The sequence below is a fragment of the Theropithecus gelada genome, chromosome 12 (genome assembly GCF_003255815.1).
Source record: "Theropithecus gelada isolate Dixy chromosome 12, Tgel_1.0, whole genome shotgun sequence".
NCBI lineage: Eukaryota > Metazoa > Chordata > Mammalia > Primates > Cercopithecidae > Theropithecus > Theropithecus gelada.
Genome location: NC_037680.1, coordinates 13177529 through 13195570, shown reverse-complemented (window position 1 = coordinate 13195570; position 18042 = coordinate 13177529). Strand labels below are relative to the sequence as shown.

The window sequence follows — 18042 nt, the reverse complement described above, 5'->3', positions numbered from 1 at the left end:
TCAAAATGAAGAATGCATACAATTCAAAGAGACCCAAGACTCTGGATTAAGAATTCCCTTTATAGGCCAGGCACAATGGCTCACGCTTGTAATCCCAACACTTCGGGCAGATCACAAGGTCAAGAGTTTGAGACCAGCCTAACCAACATGGAGAAAGCCCGTCTCTAGTAAAAATACAAAATTAGCCAGGCATGGTGGCAGGCACCTGTAATCCCAGATACTCGGGAGGCTGAAGCAGGAGAATTGCTTGAATCCAGGAGGCGGAGGTTGCAGTGAGCCGAGATCACACCACTGCACTCCAGCCTGGAGACAGAGCTAGACTCTTGTCTCAAAAAAAAAAAAAAAAAGAATTCCCTTTATAGGCCAGGAGTTTCAGACCAGTCTGGATAACATTTCAGGACCCCATTTCTACTTTAAAAACTAAAGACAGAAAGAACACCCATTATATACCATGGTAAAGTCCTATCCACAATGAGCTATATGGCTTTTAAACTGGTTGAACTCTAACTGCCTGAACAGTTCCAAGTCATTAGCTACACATGTTGACCTAAAAGAAGAAGCTGAGGCAAAATTAACAAAGGGAATTTGTTTGGGCCAAAGTTGAGGACTGCAGCCCAGGACATATTTCCAAGCTGCCTTGGGGAGTACTCTGTCTGCCTCTGTTACAAACAGGTTTTTAAAGGAAACAAGGAGTGGGCTGATACAAAGTTGTTTGACAGGAATTCTCATTGGTTTACAGAGATAATATTGATTAGTGATTGCCTATACACTGTTAAACTACAGGGTATGAATTATAATATCCATCATATGGCATTGTATGGCTACTTGGCATCAATTAACAACCCACGTAGCAAGTGGCTTCAAGGTAATTATTCAGCTCAGGAGAGGTGAGACTGCTGTCACATTTTAAATGACTCTCTGTGATGGATAATTTAAAGAAGCTCCCATTCTTCAGACAAAAAGTTTTTTTTCCTTTCCTGGAGGGAGGCACAGAAAGAATGACAGCTGAGATAAAATGACTGTGGAGTAAAGGGAAAAGGGTTTAACAATCTGGAGGTGAGGGAGGGCAGGGGGAGAACGTTGTTTTAATAAACAGGAAGTGAGGGGGATAATTCGTACTGCACAGTAGGCTCTCCACAAATAAATGTATGAAAAAATGAATAAAACAAAAGAACAAAAAGAAGTAGTTGAGAGGATGAACAGTCTTTTATGACATGGCCCCAGAAGTAGAAAGAAAAAATTAATATTTTATTTGCTACCCTGTAAACGTATCTTAAACATATCCGTTCTATAGAAAAATGCAACTGAAATTCTCAACAACCATTTTTACAAAGTTTTAGAAAATGACTCATCCATAAAACTTGCCAATTTATATAAAATTAATTAGATGGAAAAATCAAATTTACTAAATCAAAAACCTAAAGGGAAAAATTACTAAATAAAGAAAAAAAGTACAGAAAATGGTTAATTATAAAACTAAATGCAGAAAAATTCAACCACAGTTATTTTAAAACGTACCAGACCATCCAGAAGACTTTCCATCTTCTGTATAATGCTTTTAAAAATGCCACCATCACCATATTTTAACAAAATTCCCAGGTAAGTAAATGTGGTGTGTTTACACTGCATATCTTATACAAAGTGAACATGCCGAGTTCAAGGGGTTACTTGTGTATTCTGGGGAGTCAATCAACAAACATGTACTAAGCATACACCAGGCAATGTGTCATGTATGTAATAAATGAACTATCAAATAAACTGTTATTACTAATGATACCAAATTACACCCTCTGTATGCCAGACCATAAAAAAGGTTAAGAGTCACCGCAATAGAGATGTAACTGCCAAAATCCCCCATAAATGATTACGGCTTTGTTAATTTTTTGTGAAAAATCTTTTTTTGTTGCATTTGTTATAACAAAATGTGATCCCTACCCAGTCAAGTGGTAAAATTTAAGTTAGGGTGTCATGTAATGAAAATGAGTATTAATTTATGAAAAGCTCTCACAGGAGACTGATGTTCTGCTGTTTAGAATCACAGTGAAATTTCATTACATCACTGTCTAAAATAAGTATGGACTTTTTTTTTTTTTTTTTGAGATGGAGTCTCACTCTATCACCCAGGTAGGAGTACAGTGGCGCAATCTCAGCTCACTGCAACCTCTGCCTCCCCGGTTCAAACGACTCTCCTGCCTCAGTCTCCCAAGTAGCTGGGATTACAGGTGTCTGCCACCATACCCAGCTAATTTTTGTATTTTTAGCAGAGACAGGGTTTCATCACGTTGGCCAGGCTGGTCTTGAACTCCTGACCTCAGGTGATCTGCCCGCCTCAGCCTCCCAAAGTGATGGGATTACAGCCGTGAGCCACAGCGCCCAGCCTCTTTTTTTTTTTAAGAGAGATTTTTATAGTCTACTTCCTTTAGTGGCATGTATCTTAAACCAAATTTAAGTTCAAAGTAAAATTCATAATGTATTTTGAAAATTTCACTTATCACACTGAGAGAATAATTTATCACACATTTAGTTATTGTGCTATAACTAAATGGTAAATCATTAAAAATATACAAATGAATTAGGAAATAATAGAACTAAAAATGTGTACAGAAATATTTTATTCTTATCTATCTCAGAATTAAACTTGAGCTTTCTCAGCCAGAATCTATTACATAAAGCTTTCCCCCAGCTAGGTGCTATGCTTTTAGCTGCCAGGTGCTCTAAGAAACAATGAATCATTTTTATTGCAATAGATTGTTAAATAATTCTATGTTTATATTCTACTCTACTTAAGCAAATATCATTTTACTGACTCTAGTAAATACTTGTAAGAGGCCAGGCTCAGTGGATCACACCTGTAATCCTAGCATTTTGGGAGGCTGAGGCAGGAGAATCACTTGAGTCCAGGAATTCAAGAGTAGCCTGGGCAATATGGTGAGACATTGTTTCTACAGAAAAAAAAAATTCAACCAATTACTGGGCATGGTGGCATGTACCTGTAGTCCCAGCTACTCAGGAGCCTGAGGTAGAAGGATAACCTGAGTCCAGGAGGCTGAGGCTCCATCCAGTGAGCCAAGATCGTACCACCACACTCTAGCCTGGGTAACAGCAAGACCCTCTCTCAAAAATAATAACAGCAATTAAGACAGAAAGACAAAAATAAATAATGACTAACAGTAACTGAGACAGCACAATGCCACAAAGCAAATGAGCAACAGAATTCGGATTCCAACACAAGCTGTACAACTTTAGAGTGCATATTCTTCATCACCTATGTATGCTATTCTGCCTCTTAAAGATATCTCCTATTTTTATATTACAATAATACAAATGTTGACAACAATAACAGCAAAAAACTCCCGAAACTTCCAATTCGAAGGAATCGGAGATATAACAAAACACCAATTTTTTTTCTTCTACATAATATCCAAAGAAGCTATAGTTACAATTTACAATTTAAAGGAAACAATGGTTATGGTTACAATTTAAAGGAAAAATAAAAATGAAGAGGGAAAAAAAACAAACTACAAACCTTGTCTTACATGTCCCATTATAACAAGGTTGTGAGCAGCTCAATGTTGCTTTTGTTTTTATTTACTTCATTTCAGAAACACTGCATTCTCATCAGTGACTGATCCTCAACCTTCTGTAGTTTCAAAAAACTTCAGCTTTGAGAAAACATACACTCCCCCATATTAAAACTCCATAAAACACCGAAATGTTTGGAGATAATGCAAATAAAGGAATCTAAACTGGTTATATAAAGTTTATATAAGTCCCAAATTTGACTTATTGTCATAACTTAGTTTGGGAAGTTTCTAATTGAGAAAATGTATAATTCAAATTCATCTTAAATTTGCCATATGAACTTTAAAGTACTGAAATGCCATTCCAATCTACTGAGTGGGTATGAAAAATGTGAACTCATTTCAACATTACTGTAGTCATTATTCTTCTATTAATACTCTAAAGTTAATTCTTCTTCCATGAATTTTTCAGGGACATACGAGTCAGTCACTGACTAAACAGTTCTATTACTGGATTATGACATACCTAAACTTAACATTTCATTAAAAGTACTTAAAATTTTTGCTAAATAGAATCATAAAATTACAAAGCTAAAAGGAACTTAAAAGGTCATTTCTTTATTTCCCTTGCCTTCAAGAAGGATCATACTCATACCACCAAGATTTTTATCTATTTTATAAAGCCCCAGACAACAGAATCCCAAAATCTGCCTTAGAAACCTATTTTAATACTCATTCGAAGTAATTTTACTCACGCTTAAATTGCTGAAACCAAAAAGGACACAGTAAAGTAGAAGCAACATGAGTTTTGAAGGCAACACCTAACTTTAATCCCGTTTATACCAAAACTACTGGCAAAATGACACTGGGCAAATTACAGTACCACTCAAAGCCTTATTTCTTGTCCATAAAATGGGGTTATAACTGTTGAAATTTGTTTAAGGATTAAATTAACAGACACAGTCCCAACTATAGTGCATGATACCAATACCATACCTGGTGCTCAATAATTGCCATTTCCTTCCCTTTTAAAATCATTTCCCAGCACTTTGGGTTCTGGTAATGGTGAAGCAACTTGGTCAGATACACTTTCCTATAAAATCTGGACAAAAACACCATTTTTCAATGCTCTGGAGAGAGACCAAATGCAGACAGAAGCTGAGAAGAGTTTACCCATGAAAAAAAGAAAGTGTATCTGACAACAGGCACTTGTTTATACCTTTTTGTCTAACAGCAATTCTCAAACTTTCTGGACTCAGGACCCCCTTACACTCTTAAAAATTACTGGCCGGGTGCAGTGGCTCACGCCTGTAATCCTAGCACGTTGGGAGGCTGAGGCAGGCAGATCACAAGGTCAAAAGATTGAGATCATTCTGGCCAACATGGTGAAACTTCGTCTCTACTAAAAATACAAAAAAAAAAATTAGCTGGGCATGGTGGCATGCACCTATAGTCCCAGCTACTCAGGATACCAAGGCAAGAGAATCACTTGAACCAGGGAGGCAAAGGTTGCAGTGAGCCGAGATTGCACCACTGCACTCCAGCCTAGTGACAGAGTGAGACTCCCTCTCAAAAAAAAAAAAAAAGAAAAAAGAAAAATAAATTTCTGAAGATCCCACATTAGAAATTTTAAGAGATCCTTTCATAGTTCGAAAGCAGGACATTTAAGTTTTCATCCACACATGAGATGTGCCTCCCTCAAACATTGTCACAACATCGGTACATTACCATCTGACATGAAAATACAAAAAAACTGAAAGGAAAAAAATTGCAATTTATTAATTCATTACAAACAATGAACTTTTTATATCTTAACATATAAGTTGTAACGACATTTTCTGGAACAAACAAAAATATTAATGAGAAGAGTAGCCCTGTTCTACCTTTTTGCAAATCTGTTTAATGTATAGTTTTTAAAAAGTTAACTGTATTCTCATATCTGCTTCTGCAATGAATCACTGCAATCCATTGTTCTAGTTGAAGTACATGAAGAAAATTTGGCCTCAAGTACACACGTACCTAACTGGAAAAGGCAGGGACCCTGATCACCCCTTGCAAAGCTCTCAGAGACAACGGTCCTCAGATCACACACTGAGAACTGCTGATCTACGGGGGCTCTAATCTGTGTACAACTTGGGAAGCAGCAAGATACAGCTCTACCGAATTTAGGTGACACCAGACAATGTGTGAGGTTGACAGGGCAGTTCTAACAATGAGGTGTAAATTCTGGAAAGGAAGAAGCCAACAGGGGCTAAGTCCCCAAAATTTATGTATAAACTGTCCCAAACCTTGGCTATCTGCTAAACTATGCATGTGCAGAGGAGATTCTAGGGTACAATGACAAAGAAAGAGCTAGAAAGAAAAGATTTCAGCTGCTGCCATCACTGAAAAGAGAATGCAGTTTTAATCCAGCCAAGCAAAACACTCACTAGAACCAAAAAAAAAAAACTCTTCAGAGGAACACAACATAAATGTTAGAAAGTTTATGAATGAAAATTTATGCTTACATTATAAATAAAATGTAGACTACATTTCGTCTCTACACTTCATAATGTAAGCATGAAACTTTAAAATTACTGGATAAACATACCAAAATAAAAACACCTCAGAAAAAAAACCAAAAAAACAAAAAAACAGCAAAATGTGACCTATATTCAAAAAAACCACAAAAAAACAAAAACAAAAACAAAAAACAGTCAACAGAAACCAACCCCAAAAAGACCTAGTCATGCAACTTGCATTAGACTAGCTATAATAAATACACTCAAGGACTACAGAAACTATTTTCAAAACAAACTTAGAGATGAGGAATCTCAGAGAATTGAAAATTACTCATAAGAATCAAATGAAAATTCTAGACCTAAAAAGTATAACTGAATTGAAAAATACAGCAGGTAGGCTTAACAGCAAGTCAGAATCAACAGAAGAAAGAATAAATGAACTCGAAATCAAGATAAACTATCCAACCTAAAGAACAGAGAGAAAAAAGACTGACAGCAGAACCTCAGAGACCTACCTGGGGGTCGGGATCAACAAGTCAAATGTTAAGTATAGCTTAAGTCACAGAAAAAGAGTAGAGAATGGGGCAAAAAAAAAATTGAAGATATAATGACCTAACACGCCCCCAATGTGGTGAAAAACAAAAATTTATCCAATATCAATATAAACCCTATGCAGCAAAAATACAAAGAAAACATATCTGTGCACATCACAGTCAGATGGCTTAAATAAAATTTTTTTAAAGAAAAGAATCTCAAAAGCAGCCAGAGAAAAACAAAGTCAAACAAAAATATGAATATATCTACCTTCTCCTTAGAAACTACAGAGAACAGAAGACAATGGAACTACATCTTTATAGAAGTGGAAAAAATAACCATCAAGCCAGCACTCTTAAGCAAAACTATCCTTCAAAAATATGGCAAAATCTTTCAGGAAAACAAAAACAAAATTTGTAGCCAGCCAAAAGTACGGCAGTTCCCCAGAAAGTTAAAAATAGAATCATCAAATAATTCAGCAATTCCACTTCTGGGTATAAACATAAAAGCACTGAAAGCAGGAACCTGACAGATATTTGTACATTCATGTTCATAGCAGCATTATTTATAATGGCTAAAAGGTAGAAGCAATCCAAGCAACAAGGAGTTCTTGTTTAACGGGTAGTTTCAGTTTGTGCTGATGAAATAAGTTCTGGATGTGGATGGTGGCAATGATTGCACAATAATGTGAAAGTACTAAATGCCACTAAATTTTACACTTAAAAATTGTTAAAATGGTAAATCTTATATTTTACAACAAAAAAATTGTTTTAAATCAACATAATTTACCATATTCAGAAAATAAAAAAGAAAAACCATATGATTATCTCAATAGATGCTAAATAAGATTTTGCTAACTTGAATACTCATTTACAACAAAAACAAAATACTTTCAGCAAATTAAGAAAATAATTTACTCAGTCTTCTGGACACCTATTAAAAAACCTACAGTTAACCTAAGTTTTGAAGCACTGAACATTTCCCCCACCTCAAATTTAACAAGGGCAAGGATGTTTACTTGCAGCAGTTCTACTCAACATGTTACTGAAGGTTTGGGATAGTAAAATAATAGTAATAAAAGTATAAAAATTGGAAAGTAAAACTGTACCTATTTGTGTGCAACATAACTATTAATGTAGAAAAATGCAGAAGAATTAAATGATTATTATTTAAAATAGGTGTGTTTAGCCAGGTATTATGACACAAAGTTAACATACAAAATTTTACTGTGTATCTAAGTACTAGCAACGAACAACTGGAAAACAAAACTAAAAAACAATTCCATTTATTTTTGCATCATACAACATAAAACGCTTAGTAATAAAGTTAACAAAGGATATACAAGACCTCTACCAAAACTGCAAAATGTTGCTGAGAAAAATTAAAGATGACCTAAATAAATGGAGAGATGTGCCATGTTCATGATTGGACGTTTCAAGACTGTTAAAATGTCTCCAAAGTGATCTACAAATTCAACACAACCCCAATTACAGTCTCAGTATAATCATACTCCTTTTTATAATAATAAGCAAGCCTATTCTAAAATTCATAATTGAAACACAAAAGATCTAAAATCTTGGGAAAACAACAAAGATGGAGAATTTACATTAACATCAGGATTTACTAAAAAGCCATTCAATGGTTCTCAGCTGGGGCCAATTTTGTCCCTCAGCAGGCATTTGGCAATATCTGGATACGATTTTGGTTGTCACAACTGGAAAAACGTTACTGGCATCTAGCAGGTAGAAATCAAAGATACTATTAAATATCTGACAATGCGTAAGACAGCCTCACAACAATGTGGCCCAAAATGTCAATAGTGCCAAGGTTGGGAAATCCGAAACTACAGTAATCAAGACAATATAGGCCGGGCACAGTGCCTCATGCCTACAATCCCAGCACTCTGGGAAGCCGAGGCGGGTGGATCACCTGAGGTCAAGAGTTCAAGACCAGCCTGGCCAACATGGTAAACCCTGTCTCTACTAAAAATAAAAGAGCAGCCAGGCGCGGTGGCAGGTGCCTGTAATCTCAGCTACTGGGGAGGCTGAGGCGGGAGAATAGCTTGAACCCGAGAGGTGGAGGCTGCAGTGAGCCAAGATTGAGCACTCCAGCCTGGGTGACAGAGTGAGACTCTGTCTCAAAAAAAAAAAAAAAAGACAATATGGTATTGACATAAGGATAGTCAAATAGATTAATGAAACAGAATGCAGACTCCAGAAGTAGACTTCTTAGGTCAACTATTCAATAAAGGTGACAAAGCAACCCAATGGAAAAAGTGTTTTCCAAAGTAGGTTCTAGAACAACAGGATATCCATACGCAAAAAAAAAAAAAGAAGAAACTTGATCTCTACTTCCCTCCATAAAGTATTGCTCAAAATAAATCACAGACCTAAACAAAAGTTAAATGATAAATTGATAAAGTTGCTAGAAAATTGCATTAAAAAGATCTTCACAACTTAGCAAAACTACTGAGAAAAGACTTAAAAGCAGAATATATAATACAAAAAAAAAAAACACTAAAAGAACTCCTACAACTCAATAAAAACAAAATCCAATCTTTAAAATGGATAAAGAACTTGAAAAAGACATTTCACAAAGGAAGATAAACAAATGGCTAAGTGCATGAAAATTCAAAGTGGTCAGTATTAATATCATCATAGAAATACAAACTAAAACCAAAATGAGAAATATAAATTAAAAGCACAAACTACATACCCATTAAGATGACTAAAATATACAAGACTGCAAACAACTGATTGTTGGTGAAAATGTAGAGCAACACAACCTCCCATGTATTGATGGTGGGCAGGTAAACAGTACAAAAAGCTCTAGCTGTTTCTTATAAAGTTACACCTATCCTACTACCCAGTGATTCCAATCCTAGGCATTTACTCAAGAGAAATAAAAACATAAGTCCACAAAAGGCCTCATACAATAAGGTTCTGCTTTATTCCTAATAGTATGTAAGTGGACAAGTGAAAGAAACCATGTATATTCATAAAACAGACCACTTATTACACAGTGATAAAGAGAAATGAAATTCTGATATGTACAACAACCTAGATGAATCTAAAAACATTATGGTGAGTAAAGGATGTCAGGGACATTTATGGTCACCTAAATGTAAAATTCTAGAGCAGGTGACAGTAATGTATGTTTATTAAAAAAAAAAAAAAAAAAAAAAAAGGCTGGGACCAGTGGTTCCCACCTGTAATCCCAGCACTTTGGGAGGCCAGGGCAAGCGGATTGCTTTAGGCCAGGAATTGGAAATCAGCCTGGCCAACATGGCGAAAATACAAAATACCAGAAACACAAAAATAGCCAGGCAAGGTGGCACATGCCTGTAGTTTCAGTTTCTTGGGAGGCTAAGGCATGTGAATTGCTTGAACCCGGGAGGCAGAGGTTGCAATGAGCCGAGATCACATCACAGCACTCCAGCCTGGGTGACACAGCAAGACGCTGTCTCAAATAATAATAATAATAATAATAATAATAATAATAATAATAGCAGATGACTGGAGGGCATGGGAATTAACCAGAAAGGGTCACTAAGGATCTTCCTGGGGTAACAGAGCTGTCCTCTATCTTGATAGGAGTGTAAGTTATACCCATGTGAACATTTGTCAAAATCAAGCAGTTAAGTTTTATGCATTACAATGCATATAAGTCTTACCCAAAAAAACTATCTAAAAAATCTAGTGGAGGCAGGGGATTAAACAGAGGTACCACTCAAACAAGAAATGGCAAAGTATTAATTGTTGACGCTAAGTGATGGGTACATGGGCGTTCATTATACTATAATATTCATTATACTTATTCATTATACTGTTCACCTTATGTATGTTTGAAATTTTCCATAATTAAAGGTTTTAATAAAATAATTTCCCTTAATTCCCCCTCAGTGGAGGAAGAAAATTAATAATCACTGTCCTTCATATAAATTAAAATCTTCTAAGGAAGTCTCTAAACTTTCTTTTCTACACCAAACAATCCCTGTCCTCTACACTTTCTTCCTATTCATCATAGTTACAGCTCACCTTGAAATCTGCCCATATTTTCTATATCTTATTTATGTACTACTATCTAGTAGGGAGAAACAGACTGGAACTAACACTTCATTAGCCTCTACTACATGCCTGGCAGTATGCTACCTACTTTAAATAATTACCCACTTAAATTCCAAAACTGAATTTAGCATCTAAAACTTTAACCCTTAGAGTGACTTTAGGTAACACTAATTGACTGTACATTTCAAAATAGCTAAAAGAAAGTAATTTGTATGTTCCTAGCATAAAGATAAATATTTAAGGGTTCCCAATTACACTGATTTGATTATATGAATGTATCAAATTACCACATGTACCCCAAAATATGTACATCTATCATATATCAATTTAAAAATTAATAATAATATAAAATTTTAATGTTTCTTCACTGATCACCCTCACTAGAATTTATGTTCAACAGCAACACTGATCTTATCTTGTTCACAATTTCTTCACATCAGGCACATAGCAGATACTCAGTAAATACACGTAAATCAAAGAATGAAAGAATATCAGAGCTCCTAAGTACCCGATCTAGCTCTCTTTTTGGTAGTGTAAATCATTTCCTATTCTAGCTATATCCAGCTTATTTTGCCTTTAATCTTATTGGCATCTATATCAATTGTTATGTATGTGTTTCAAGTGGAATAGAATGACCCGTGTTTGAAAGTGTCACATTTTCTTTATTCACACACGTAATGTAGTAAATCAATTTATATATTGCCAAGAGTCTTTAAATGATGTATTCCTTATATGTAGTCTTACTTTTTCTGTTCATATTGATACAAATAAGGAGATTTTTTTTCCTTAAGAGACCAGGTCTCACTATGTTGCCTGGCTTCCTAATGCATTTTGACAGTGTCTTTTTTGATAGTATCACCATCACAAAGCTGAAAAACCCTAGCAAATATTGAAAACTCAAAGTTCCTAACACAGGGTAAATTATAACTAAATTACCATTGAATTAATAATTACTGAGTTAATAAGTTATCACTGAGTTAGTAGTATTGAGTTGTAATAAAATCAACCATAAATTTTATTTCAAAAGAATTTATCTAACAAACTAAGCATCTACATAAACTTAAAATCAAATTGTTAGATCCCTTCACAGTGAATCTAGGTTTGTTCTCAGAGTACATTCTTCATTAAACATTTGGGATGTGGCTTATGAATAAAACTACCAATACTTTAGATTAGAATTTGATTTCTATCTCAATTTCAAAGAGTAATTTTTTCATCTTAAATAAAATCCTTAAAACATCCGTAAGTTAAAAAGTTTAAAACAGCAGGGTGATGTTACTAGTGATATTCTAAAATACAAAAACGGAGTGAAATAGTTGTTAACTACAGTAAATCAGTGGTTAAGTACTAGAATTTTCCTCATTTGTTAAGCAAAATATGCTACCAAAGAAGCTGGTCACTGCAATGTTTCTCTGACAAACTAAAAAACTTTTAAAAATATGTTTTAACATTCCAAGGGAGACGGCAAAAGAGAAGCAAATTTCACTCACAAAGAATCACTCACAAGAATATTTTATATATATATATATATAACTTTATTATTTAAACATTTCACAAATGTCTTACATATATCATTTGCCACAGATTTAAATCCAAATTCTTCCAAATGCCATTTGATGTTTATAGATTATACATAACTTTAAAAAACATTTAATTCAAATGTGCCAAACGCAGCAAAGGGTTGGAAAATAGAGGTTTCAAAGTAAATAGTCATTTAGAGACACCAGCAAATAGATCTGACCTTTTCAAGTGGCTTTCCCAAAGAGTTTCCAATCAGTTTCCAGTCATTCAAGACTTCTTCAACTTTGGAAATAAACCTAGGAAGTGGGGAGAAAGCTTCTAAATACAACAGCACACATTTTTTCCTATTATTATATAATTTCTTTAAAAAGGTATTTTTATATTTTGACAATTTGACCAGAGAGGACTCAGTACACTTAGTATTGCTAACTTCATTTATGGATATGGGGTAAGACAAATAATCTTTCATTCAAGAATTCTTAGGTTTTGATTCATTTATATCTACTACTTACCCAACAAAAGCATTCTGCCTTCCACAAAATGTAAATTGAGAATTAACGAATTTCTATTAAAACGAATAAAACAAATTTGGGGCACAAATAAAAACTGACAGACTAAAATGATACTATTAAAGATAATTATGGGCTGGGTGCAGAGGCTCATGCCTGTAATCTCAGCCCTTTGGAAGGCCGAGGTGGGCAGGTCACCTGAGGTTGGGAGTTTAAGACCAGCCCATCACAAATACAAAAAAAATTAGCCCAGTATGGTGACACACATCTGTAATCCCAGCTATGCAAGAGGCTGAGGCACGAAAATCACATAGAAGCAGACATTGCAGTGAGCAGAGATCGTGCCACTGCACTCCAGCCTGGGCGACAGAGCGAGATTCCATCTCAAAAATAAATAAATAAATAAAATTATGAAACCAATAATCTCTCTCCTACCCAAAATAACTGACCTACTTAAATAAACTTTTCCTTTAAATATATTAGGAATTCCCTGATTTACTCCCCCCACCCCAACAAAAAAAGAAAGTATTATTTGGGAACTTGGTTCATGAAACTAAAACAAGTTTTAATAGACAGCTGACAAGAAATTACAAGTAAATATGTCAATTTTAAGGATAACTGACAGATCTTAAAACTATTCACTAATCTTTAAATCCAATGATCAAGAAGGCCTATTAAAAAGAGAACTGAATTTTGACTAGCAACATGTTCAACATCACTAAATGAAAACTGTCAAGTCTCAGTCAAAGACACATTCAGAAGACTTGTTATTACTCTAAGTTGACTTCTTATATAAGCTAAGTATGATGCAATCTAACAGCAACATTGCTCCCTAAACACCTAGGAAGTACTACTAGAGTACTAGAGTTAATTTTAGTCAAACTGTATGAAAAGGCAACAGATTTTTTTCTTCAGTGACATTATGAACTAATATTTATGTTTTAAGGTAGTAATAATAAATCTATGATTCATCTGAGGCTTCTTAGTAAATCCTCTTTAAAATTAAATGCAGTATCAATTCATACACTAATTCATGGCAGGGGGTCAGTCATGACAATTACAAGGTTTGAAAATGAGTGCTCTAGAAACAAGTTTACATGTTTACCAAAAAGAAAAAATTTAAATACATCCATAGGCAAGCAAAAATTTGCATGAAATGTATACTATATTTATGAAAGTAAAAAAACTGGAAGTTACCTCAATGCCCAACTGCAGCAAACCCTTGTAAATTAATGGTATGTTCATCCACTCCGAGGACTAATATGCACCCATTAAAAATCATGTCAGTCAAAAGAAAATACACAAAGGCCAGGCACAGTGACTCACGCCTGTAATCCCAGCACTGTGGGAGGCCGAGGCAGGTGGATCACAAGGTCAGGAGTTCAAGACCAGTTTGTTCAAGACGGTGAAACCCCATCTCTACTAAAAATATAACAAAAATTAGCTGGGCACAGTGGCACGATCCCAGCTACTCAGAAGGCTGATGCAAGAGAACTGGTTGAACCCAGGTGACACAGGTTGCAGTGAGCCAAAATTGTGCCACTGCACCCCAGCCTGGGCGATAGAGTGAGACTCTGTCTCAAAAAAAAAAAAAAAAAGAAAAGAAATACTAATATTTGATCCAAATAACACAGGTTAAAAGGAAATACGTCCAAAAATTAACAGTAGTTATTTCCTGTGGTAAGTTTACAGGTGATTTTTATATTTTATTCTACTATAAGGCATTATTGTTACAGTTATAGAAGAAATTTTTTTTTTTTTTTTTTTTTTTGAGACAGTGTCTGAACTCTGTCACCTAGGCTGGAATGCAGTGGTGTAATCACGGCTCACTGCAGTCTTGTCCTCCAGGACTCAAGCAATCCTTCTATCTCAGCCTCCTGGCTAGCTGGGACTACAGGTGCACATCACCACACCCAGCTAGCTTTTGTATTTTTAGTAGAGACAAGGTTTCACCATGCTGCCCCAGCTCCTCTTGAACTCCTCAGCTCAAGTGATCCGCCTGCCTCAGCCTCCCTAAGTGCTGGGATCAGGCATGAGCCACTATGCGCGGCCAGGAATGTCTTAAAATACTTATTATAAGAATAATGAATTCTATCAGTACTAGCTAAGAGACTTGGACTTTATCCTACAAGTACTGAGATTTGACTAGAAAAACTAAGTAATTTTTCCCTTAAAAGCTCTCAGGAAATGAAGGGTCATTTCCTGATTCCTTATTCTATATTAGGTCCCTTTGTTATAGGTTCTTATAAGACCAGGTTTCCTTCCCTTTCTAGCTCTTACATAAACTCGTAATTACACACTTGTATTACTTGATTTGTGTCTGTAATGCACTAGACTGTACATTTAGTAAGAGCAGAAACCGTACCTGTTTTACTAACCACCACATCCCTAAATCCCTAATATGCACTATGCTTGACACATGGGGATTCAATAAATATTATGTCAATGAACAAACGATAAAAAGAGTTATGGGCTTCTATACAGTTCTCTCAATAAATGATCTACATAGTTCATAACATATTGTATTAATAAGATCTTTCATTTAAAATTAAACTCAAGGTTTGAGACTTCAAAGTCTTAACATTTTTTCTCATGCATTGTAAAATGCACACTACAAACAGTATAAAGGCCAAAAACAGAATTTTCTACTTTGCAATAGTTCTTATAACTACATTAATAATTATTTCCATATGCAAAGCTAAAGGACTTAATATTCCACTTCAGGATATTTTTAACTAAGGGAAAGTGATCATTTTTCCATTAAAAACTCTGATGTTTGCCTACCCCCACCCTCCAAGATTTGAATTACATTTTTCTAACTACCTTCAAGACATCAAATTATTTCAAAATCAACAGGTTCAAAACAGGTTCAAATCTTCTCACTCTGACACTTCCTTATCTTCATTCTTTCAGGCAAAAAACTGCAGTTCACATTTGATTTTTCCCACTCTTAACGTATCATCAAGCTTATTACCTAAATCTCTGAAATATGTTACAATCCTCCCTTCTAGGCTCCCTTTGTATTCCAGTCCACAAATCACCATCCTAATTACGAATCAAGTTAAGTCTCCTGCCATTATTCTACACCATGTCCTAAAACCACTCTCATCATATCACCTGGCCACTCTAAAATCAAGGGTCTCTCACTATTGTCTTAACCAGTGGTTCTTTCTAAGTGCAGTCTCCTGACCAGCAGCATCTGAATTCCCTGAGACCGTGTTACAGAAGCAAAATTTTTAGTCCCACCTCAGACCTACAGAATCAGAAACTCTGAGAATGGTGTCCAGCAATCTATGACTCTGATGTAAATTAAAGTATGAGAATCACTGGTCATAGGAATACTGAATCTGGATTCCTGCATTTAGTTTGGGAAGATGTCCATAACCCAATCCCATCTTCCTCATTAACCTTATTTATTTCCCTTCAATAGACAGTCTTCACTCTAGTAAAGATACAAGTCCCTTCAAAGGTTCATTCTCACCTGTCTCTGCCCATGTCAGTCCATTCTCATGTTTAACCGACCACTTCCCACTTTCAAGGCCCAGCTCATTTCCTATGTTTTCTATGAAAATATCTCCAACTATTGTAGCCCACAATATCACCCCTATTTAAATAATAATTATTTTAATTATTATTTTTATAGGTAGTATAAATTGGCTTACATTTTAACTATTTGCTGTTTGTTGTTTTTTAAAAATATATGGGTCAAGTTTCTGCTTTTCCCTTTGTATATAGCTCTGGACTCCCAGTACCTGCTCAGTGAAGTCTTGCCAGTGTGGCTATGTCTTACTGATAATTTTATGAAGGGTACCACAGGTCTATTATTCCAATAAGGACCACCTAATGACAGGACATCCACAAATTTCCTCTCCCAACCAGAAAGATTATAAAATGTTATAACAGCGTAAACACTGACTTCGACACCCAGAAAACTGAAGGCTTTCTGAGACACTCAACAGAAACCTTCTCGATCTAAGCTATCACTCCTCCATAAACTTGGCTTTCAACTAATTTCAGTGATAGAACAGTTTCACCCAGACAGCTGTTCACCTGAGTTTGATAAGCACAGGAAGCCTGGGCACAGTACCCACTGAAATGTAACAACTTAAATCAAAGCATTCCAAAGCCATATGCAGACTTTTTTAAAAGGTTATTCTAAAAGACAGGATAGGCCAGGCGCGGAGGCTCACGCCTGTAATCTCAACATTTTGGGCGGCCGAGGCTTGAGTCCAGGAGTTCAAGACTAGCCTGGGCAACACAACGAGATCTTTAAAAAATTAGTTTGGCGTGATGGCGCGTGCCTGTGGCCCCAGCTCCTCCTGAGGCTAAAGCGGGAGCGTCACCTGAGCCTAGGAGTTCGAGGCCGCAGTGAGCTATGACCTCGCCACTGCACTCCAGCCTGGGCGACAGACTGAGACTCTGTCTCCAAAAATAAATAAAAATAAAAAATTAAAGACAGCATGGAGATGGTGGGAGTGTGACAGACGGACAACCACCAATACTCTGAAGAAAGACTTCCTCCTGAAAAGGGTATACCAACGTATACGGGATGGGGTGGGGGACGCACCTGCCAAGTTTACTGCTTACGATAATGAGTTAAACGGTAATGAAAACCGGAACGGGTGTTGCAGCCTCGGAAATTGTTCTTACGAGTGGGTAACAACCAGAAAACCAAAGTCTAAGGAAAGCAGTCTGACAGTAGAGAAAACAAAACTTTGGGAGAGCCTGAGCCTCAAGGATTGGCTGACGGGGGCGGGCCGCGTCTTCCCAGACGCGAGACGCGGCAGAGGCTTGCGGTTGACCAGAGAAGAGAGGAGGAGGGGACCCGGGACCCATGGTATTACCGTCCCCGCAGAAGTGGCGTCACTTGTGGTGTGTCTGGGGTCAGGGAAGCGGCTAGGGGACTCCAGGGCCCATGGGAGCTGGCAACCAAAAATGCGATTCACTCACCTTTCCCATTCCGAGGCAGTGGTGAAGTCCGTGATCTCAAATACCTCGGATTCGGGCTGCGGGAAGGGGAATAAAAGAAAATGAAATTAAGCCCCAAGGAGACGACATGGAGGAACGAATTTAGATAGTGACTAGGATTAAGTAGGGAGCAAAGAAATCACCTCACTGTCAGCAGCCATCTTGAGGAGCGCCGGGCCGGGCGCTAAGCCTGCCGGGAAGAAGAGCGAAAGAGATGGGGAAGCTGGATGGTGAGTTGCCGTGGGCGGGGTCTGGGCGGGGCTCCGGGCGGCCCCGCCCCCTGACTCCCCGCCCCCTGTTCCTGAGTCGCCCTGGTAAGTAGGAGTGCTGCTTCTTCGTCTGGGTCTGGAAGACTTTAGTCCGCCCTCAACTGGTTAATAAAACTCCGCTCTAGCTGGTTTAATAAAACTTGAAAATTTCC

General features: G+C 36.6%; 1 protein-coding gene and 1 non-coding gene across 5 annotated transcripts in view; one reads left to right on the top strand and one right to left on the bottom strand.

The window, feature by feature from the left end:
• Positions 1 to 17829, bottom strand: part of RAB3GAP1 (RAB3 GTPase activating protein catalytic subunit 1) — a 109761-nt gene extending 91932 nt beyond the window's left edge. For 3 of the 4 annotated variants that reach the window (XM_025404560.1, XM_025404558.1, XM_025404559.1), the window contains exons 1-3: positions 17765 to 17829; positions 17604 to 17659; positions 12365 to 12440 (exon numbers count right to left, since the gene is read on the bottom strand). In XM_025404560.1, coding sequence (XP_025260345.1) covers positions 12365 to 12440; positions 17604 to 17659; positions 17765 to 17782 — 150 coding nt within the window. In that variant the 5' untranslated portion in view covers positions 17783 to 17829. The remainder of the gene's footprint in view (positions 1 to 12364; positions 12441 to 17603; positions 17660 to 17764) is intronic. The other variant, XM_025404561.1, reaches the window with a different exon arrangement.
• Positions 5158 to 5258, top strand: LOC112636852. The gene has a single exon (XR_003122320.1). It is a non-coding gene; the product is annotated as a small nucleolar RNA U13 (small nucleolar RNA).
• Positions 17830 to 18042: the final 213 nt, after the last annotated feature.